The sequence below is a fragment of the Punica granatum genome, chromosome 6 (assembly GCF_007655135.1).
Source record: "Punica granatum isolate Tunisia-2019 chromosome 6, ASM765513v2, whole genome shotgun sequence".
Lineage (NCBI taxonomy): Eukaryota > Viridiplantae > Streptophyta > Magnoliopsida > Myrtales > Lythraceae > Punica > Punica granatum.
This window is the reverse complement of record NC_045132.1, coordinates 9,050,894-9,058,183: the sequence shown is the minus strand read 5'-3', so window position 1 is coordinate 9,058,183 and position 7,290 is coordinate 9,050,894. Positions and strand designations below refer to the sequence as shown.

At 36.1% G+C, this 7,290-nt stretch overlaps 1 protein-coding gene across 1 annotated transcript; it reads left to right on the top strand.

Annotated features, from left to right (window-relative positions):
* The first annotated feature begins 299 nt into the window (after positions 1 to 299).
* LOC116210523 (UDP-glycosyltransferase 72E1-like) lies at positions 300 to 5,712 on the top strand. The gene is made up of 2 exons (XM_031544407.1): positions 300 to 686; positions 4,062 to 5,712. The coding sequence occupies exon 2, from the start codon at positions 4,073 to 4,075 to the stop codon at positions 5,549 to 5,551; it is 1,479 nt and encodes a 492-aa protein (XP_031400267.1). The 5' UTR covers positions 300 to 686; positions 4,062 to 4,072; the 3' UTR covers positions 5,552 to 5,712.
* Positions 5,713 to 7,290: the final 1,578 nt, after the last annotated feature.

Below are 7,290 nucleotides of genomic sequence, written 5' to 3'. Positions count from 1 at the left end.
TACATTGGAAGTACTACTCGAACAATTTGTTTGGCTAATCCGGAGTGTCCGGGCTTCGCCCGACTAATCTTCGAGGTTCCGTGAACCCTCAACGGTGCACGGAATAGGTAATCACGCCAAAAAAGTTCCGGTGGCTCTAAGGGGTTTCGAACTCGGGATCGGATGAATACTTAAGTTTTTCCTTATCACTAGGCCAAACTCCTTGGAGTTTGCTAGAAGAACTCTTATGTGTTCCTCTTCCATCAAAGACGACCTCGTCAATTTATGTGGTAGAGATTTGGCCCCGTTGAATCACATATAACTAGAAACTAATGCTCTAAATATAAAGTTCTCATTAATGCTTTTGGCCTACAAAATAGATATAATAATACTAAAGTGAACGCAAGGATTATGTGAGAAAAGTTTGTCAAGCAATTAATACATACCTAACCACTTCTTAAAAATAAAAAATAAAAAAATAAATGCCTATCCACCATAATAAAAAGGAAAAAGAATAAAAGGAAGAAGAAGAGCAAAGGAAAATAGAACTGATGCCTGTTTTTCTTCATTTAGAAGCTGGCAATCCCAAACATCAAGATCTCAGTTTTATAGTTCAAGTGGTAGAACACGCAAATGTCTGTGCTATTTCGCCGTGAGGGCACCCCGACATTGGTTTCGCTATTCTAAGCCGAGACTTTCCTTTCCAGGTTCATGCTCCGATTTGTTCCCCATTGTTTTCCTTTCAGTCGTGTCCCATTCACGTATGGAATGTAACTGGAAGCTTTAGGTTTAGGTTTTTGAGAAATATTTGGCGAAGAAGACCACATGGGAAAGTTTGCATAACCCATTTTTTATTCCACAAATATAGAAATCAGTTTTATTCGCTTTCCACGCTTTTGGTTGAAAACTGCTAATTAAGAACAACCATGGGACAAGGTCAGCATTTGTCGTTTCTTCCTTTTAATAATTATATATAATATTCTATTTCAATTTTAATGCTCCACTGAAGGATATTGAAACCCGTTCTCTTGAAATCATGGGCAGGGCAGGCGAGCAATATTGTCTATGCTATATCACAGTGAATGCTATCACTGATATAATTAATATATATTTACTTTTGCAAACAAGATCTGAAAGTTAAGGGAAAAAATATGTTGGGTAATTGCCCATTTATTTTAAAAAATGAATTTACAAAATTATGTTTTATGTCCGTATTATAAATGAATCAATTCTTTTGATACTTACCATTTATAGCTTTGTTTCAACAAATATTGGCTACCAAGGGTGGGGAATCCCCTTTTTCAAAAAAAAAAAAAAGTCCATGATCCCTTTTTCTTTTCCGTTACCAAGTGTGGTAAGGTCAGTTCAGGACGCATCGAACTTGGAACCTATTAGTTATTAGCGTACGCTATTACACTACACCATCTATTTTTAAAATCCCTTTCTTTTTTCTTTCTTCCTTAAGCTGTTGTACCTTGTCCTATAATGCTTGCTTTGTATAGTAATCTATATATATATAGTTGTATTCCCATAATAAAGGGTTAGAAAAGTAATTTTATATACGATATAAGATCATAAAGGTAAATCTTCAAATTAACAATTATAAATATATATACAATTTAGACTAAATTAGTAAATGCATATAAATAATTAATACTTAATAATTTTATTATACAAGCACATTCTTGATTTAAAAAATACAATTTCTTAGAATAAATATCTATAGAAAACTTTTTGACATAATTAGTACCTAAAAGAAAATTTTACTATATGCAATAAATATGTTTAAATATTGAACGCTTTTGAAATAGTAATTAAATAAATCTATTTAAAAATTATTAAAAATAGATGATTTGCACTTCTTTTTTTTTATTCAAAATACATGGAGATCATCTGTTACAATTTTTTTAGAATTTGACACTTAAGAAAATGTAATATGTTTTCTAAGTAATATGATATCTTCATCCAAATTTGATATTATAATTCATTTCCAATTATCCAAATTTTGTTATTGCATACACTAATATTTGAAATTTTTCGATTAAAGATATACATAATTTAATGAAAAATTCAATTATAATGTCAATTTTTTAAAAAATTCATCTAAAACTAACCACTCTAAACAATAATCCATGCATCACGTGGGAAAAAAGACTAGTTTTGAAACCGTGGATCTTTTGATTTTCCTTCATATGCATTTATCATCTTGATTTCTTTAAATTATTTTATAACCTAGATTTGTGCTTTGGAAAAATTACAGTTTGGATCTGATAAGTTTGACTTTTAGTGAATTTTGATCCTATAAATTTCAAAAATGTGAATCAATCCTATATATTTGATCCATTTCGTAATCGTCTGTTACAAAATTATTAATATGAACTTCATGATGTTTATTTTGTCCATACTGTGATTTTTTATTAATTGAAAATTTTAAAATACTTAAAAACTTAAAGTAAAAAATAAATTTTAAAAACCAACCACGCTTTCTGGGGCCTAGGTGATCATTGAGCGGGGAAACCAGATTGGAGGCTCCCCTTCTGACCACCCCTCTCTCCTAGTGAACTGATCAACAGAGGCTCGACTATGTCGCCGGAGGGAGAGTTGGCTAGAAGGGAAGCCCGCCTGTGCGCTTGGTCACCCCCTCCCGTCTCTGTTCGACATGGAGAGAGGGCGACCAAATCCACTGCTAGCGACTTCATTAGAAGCTCTCTCTTCAAGGAGAGAGGGAGAGGGGAGAGGACAAGATTCTAGAGGAAGGTGGGCTCCCCCTTCCTGACAATCCTCCCTCTCGGTGACCTCATCGAATGATGCCTCCAGCAAGATCGCCAAGAAGGAGGGACAGCCGAAAGGGGAGCCCTCAAATTTGGTCCTTTTGCCCGGCGACCACCCAACTCCTCAGGGCTAGGTTTCTTTTAATTTAATTTTTTCTAAAATATATTTATTTAATTCTTTTAAATTTTTTAATATTTTAATTTTCAGCCAATAAAAAATTTATTACGTGGACAAAATTGACAATAGTAGATCTGCATCAATACTTTTGGAATGACTGATCACAAAATGGACCAAAAGTGTCTAACAAACCAAACCTATAGGATTAATTCGGTATTTTTGAAACTTATAAAACTAAAATTGACTGAAGATTAAACTTATATAACAAAAATTATAATTTTACCTCTGTACTTTTTATCGTGAAAGATACAATTTTTCTCCAATTGATATATATATCTCATGGAAAAATGAACAACAAAGATTTGGGAACTAAAATTATAATATACATATATACACACACACTATACAATGGGAGAAATTGACGTCGCTCAATTACTTTTGAATGATTTTTCGCAAAACTATCGTTATTATCTTTAATTATATTGGAAAAAATAAAAGGAGCATCAAATGTAGAGTTACAATTGGAAAACTGCTCCTTTTCGGCACACTTCTCTTTTCTCTCTAATTATTAAGTGATACGTGTCCTGTCTCCAAACTCCACTTTCACCCTCTCCACTTTCTCATTAATCTCTCCTTTAACCTTCTTTTTTCTTCTTTATTTTTAAATTTCAACCATGAAATTACTTTTGTAATGGTTCAAATATATTACATGATCGAGTCCATCAAATCAGCCATCTTTTTCAAAACATTAAGAGGGGACATGAGAAGAAATATTAAAGGAATATGAGAAATCCTAATAATAAGAATTGAACTCAGAATTTTTTTGTTCAAGGTCGAAGAGGTGAGGTTCCCGCAGCAAACTTCCTTTTCTCGTTGATTAACTTAGATATTGATTAAAAGTAAATTATTCTAATTTTTAGTGAATTATTGTGTTATACCTGCTATTTATGTGAATATCTCTCTCCAATTAACCATACATTGTATGCGCACAATGTATCCTAATAATTTGCCGTAAATTTTTTCCAATTTGTATATATGTTATTCTGGTGTATCTAATGCCATTATTTTAAGATAAAAATTAAATGAAATATTTTATATTGATTCTCTTACCAAAGCTTAATGAACGAACCATATATAAAGGACTATGAATAGCAAATTTTCTAATGTCACGTTTCTTTACATCCATAATCTAGAGTGCGCCACCATGGGAAGCATTGCACCTCACGTAGCCTTGCTCGCCAGCCCCGGAATGGGACATCTTATCCCAATGCTCGAGCTTGGTCATCGACTTGCTTCGACATTTAGTCTAAGAGTCACCGTATTCGCAGTGGTGACCGATGCCTCGACAGTCCAATCACAGCTCGATCAGGAATACTCCGTGTCCAAGGACATACTCAGCATCGTTCTCCTCCCACAAGTGAACTTATCGAGCCTCATGGACCAGCCAATAGTGATAGTCTCTCAGATCTTCTTGATAATGCGCTATTCTATGCAATTCCTGAGGCCCGCAATCTCTTCCATGGATGTTCCCCCAACGGCCCTAATTGTCGACGTGTTCGGGGTGGAAGCTTTTGCTGTTGCGGATGAGTTTCAGATGCTGAAGTATGGATTTATCACTACCAATGCATGGTACCTTGCACTCGTTGCACATCTTCCAAACATCAATAGGAGAAATGAGGCTGACCACGTTAGGCTTCACAAGCCATTGAACATTCCAGGCTGTGAATCAGTTCGATTCGAAGACACGATTAGTGCATTTTCGAATAGAGATGATCAGTTATTATTCGACAACTACAGAAGGATAGGATTTGAATTGGGAAGAGCTCATGGGCTGCTGGTGAATACATGGGAGAGTCTCGAGCCTAAAACATTGAGAGCCCTACGAGACCCGAAGACAATGGGGCGGTTCCTGTTGAGTTCCCGTATCTTTCCAATCGGCCCAGTAGTCCGTCCCGGTCAACCAGCGAAACAAGATGTGCCAAGGAACAAAGTGCTGGAGTGGTTGGACCAGCAGCCGGCTGAATCAGTGCTCTATGTGGCGTTCGGAAGTGGCGGTACACTGTCAGCCGACCAGCTCACTGAACTGGCCTGGGGCTTAAAGCAGAGCGGCCATAGATTCATATGGGTGGTACGCCCTCCGAAAAAAGATTCAGCATCCGGATCATTTTTCAGACTCGGTAAGAAAACCGACAAAACCCCGGAGTACTTGCCTGACGGATTCGTGACCAGAACCCAGGACAAGGGTCTGGTGGTCTCAACATGGGCTCCACAGACAGAGGTCCTTGCTCACCCATCGGTTGGCGGGTTCCTGTCGCATTGTGGGTGGAACTCGACCCTCGAGAGTATTCTGAACGGCGTGCCCATGATAGCCTGGCCACTGTACGCGGAACAGAAGATGAATGCGACCATGCTAGCCGAACAGCTGGGCATGGCCGTGAAGCCACAGAAGTTGCCGTCGAGCGGTATCATCAGGAGGGACGAGATCGAGGCAATGGTGAAAAGAGTGATGGAAAAGGATGGGAATGAAGGGAAGCAAATGAGGTTTAGAGCTCATGACCTTAAACGTACTGCGGGCGAGGCATTAAGAGAAGGGGGATCCTCCCATTATATGCTCTCGCAGATGGCCAAAGAATGTGAATATGGTCTGGAGAAGCTTGACGAAATTAGACGCGGTCTTGATTAATCGGCGACTTAGTAAAAAAAAAAAAATATGTTGATTGAGTGTCCCTTATTCAAATGAATGAGTATAACAACCAATCATAAGGGGAAATCCTATGGACCCTTTGTGGGGTCAGTTTTCCACTTTCATGTATTCTGGTTGGGCGTTATATAGCGAAGTAGTTAATATTTATAATGGGAAATACTATGAATTATTTATGCGGTCAGTTTTCACTTTCATGCATTCTAGTTGAGTTTTAGATAACCAAATGGTTAAGTAATACTCATTTAATATTGACGTAGATAGTAGAACAGTTCGTCGTAGTTCCATAAGGTGATTTTTTTTTTCATTTCTTTTTTATGTGAACAAAGAAAAGGTATCCAGGAATTAACCATCACATGGTCATGTTTATCCATGAAAGGCTCTTATGCTCCCGTTAACTGTTCGTTTAGAATCCTAAAATTTGCAAGAATTCAAATTAAAAATTTGTTTTAAAAATACAATATTTTCGTTGGAATTCAGATCGAGCCAACCTCAACAAGATTTGGCGAGATTCCATTACATTTGGTCAGCTTTCATCACATTTGTTACTAATCACCTCAATTTTAAATTTTAAAATCCTTTGCGCATAATTGCTCTCTTTTGCAAATAATGCAGTTCATTTCGGTCAAATTCTTTAATTTTTAACAAGACATAATTCATTTATAATTATTGAATTGAACCGAACATAATCGAACTGAAATAAACTAAATTAATATATGCTCAATTTAAAATATAAGAAGATAGTTTACTTCTTTTCTTTTAACAGAAAAGCAAGGCTTAGCATATTTCTGGATTTGTATTGCGAGTAGCTAAGCTTAATGGTTGCTTGAGAAATTGTGGATATTAATGTATAATTTGCAGCTACATCTACGCTGCATGGACGGAGTCAGGATTTTCATTTAGCAGAATAAAAATATGACTAGACATAAATGATACATAAATATTTTTTTCAGCGGAAGTAAAACACTAATTTTATATGGCGACTTGGAGCTTGCAACATATATTTCCCATCGGTACTTGACACTTGGAGCTTGCTAGATATGATTTTCAAGCAGACAATTCAAATTTGTTGATATATTGATGGGAAATATATCTCTCTTTTTTGTCTCTTCTATGTATATTTTCGTGACCATGTGATTTTAGAATTATTAGTTTTCTATCTTCGCCATTATCATATCAGTAAAATGTTACGCATATTTAATTCCTCAAGATTATTACAGGGAAAGGAAGGATTATAAGGCCGAAGGCAATACTAATGAAGAGATGATTCTTTGCTGACTCTCCCCCTCCTAGATGGTGGTTTCTAATCCGTGGACTCCCGCCTTTTGTATCCCGGCCCTCACCACTAAGGTCATACTCTGAGCTCATTCGATCCTACCAACCGCTTGCAAAGATTGACCTTTTGTGGTTGTACCTTTTTATGTTGGATTTTACATGTTTCGGCTCTCCGACAACAATCACCGGTCTGAACCGATCAAGGAAGTTTGGTAATTTGATTTGAAAGTTTGTTTGATTTGACTATCGCTGATTTAAACCTATCAAGAATAACCTGCTGAATGGGTTTGATTGTCTAGGAATTGGATCATTTATAGCTTGTTTGGTTTCGTAGTAGGATTTTAAAATCATATTTTAACTTAATTCTACCAACAACAAAACTAAATAACTTATACAAAATCAAAGAGTGAGTCTCATTTATACCACTTTTTTTCCACAACAAAACA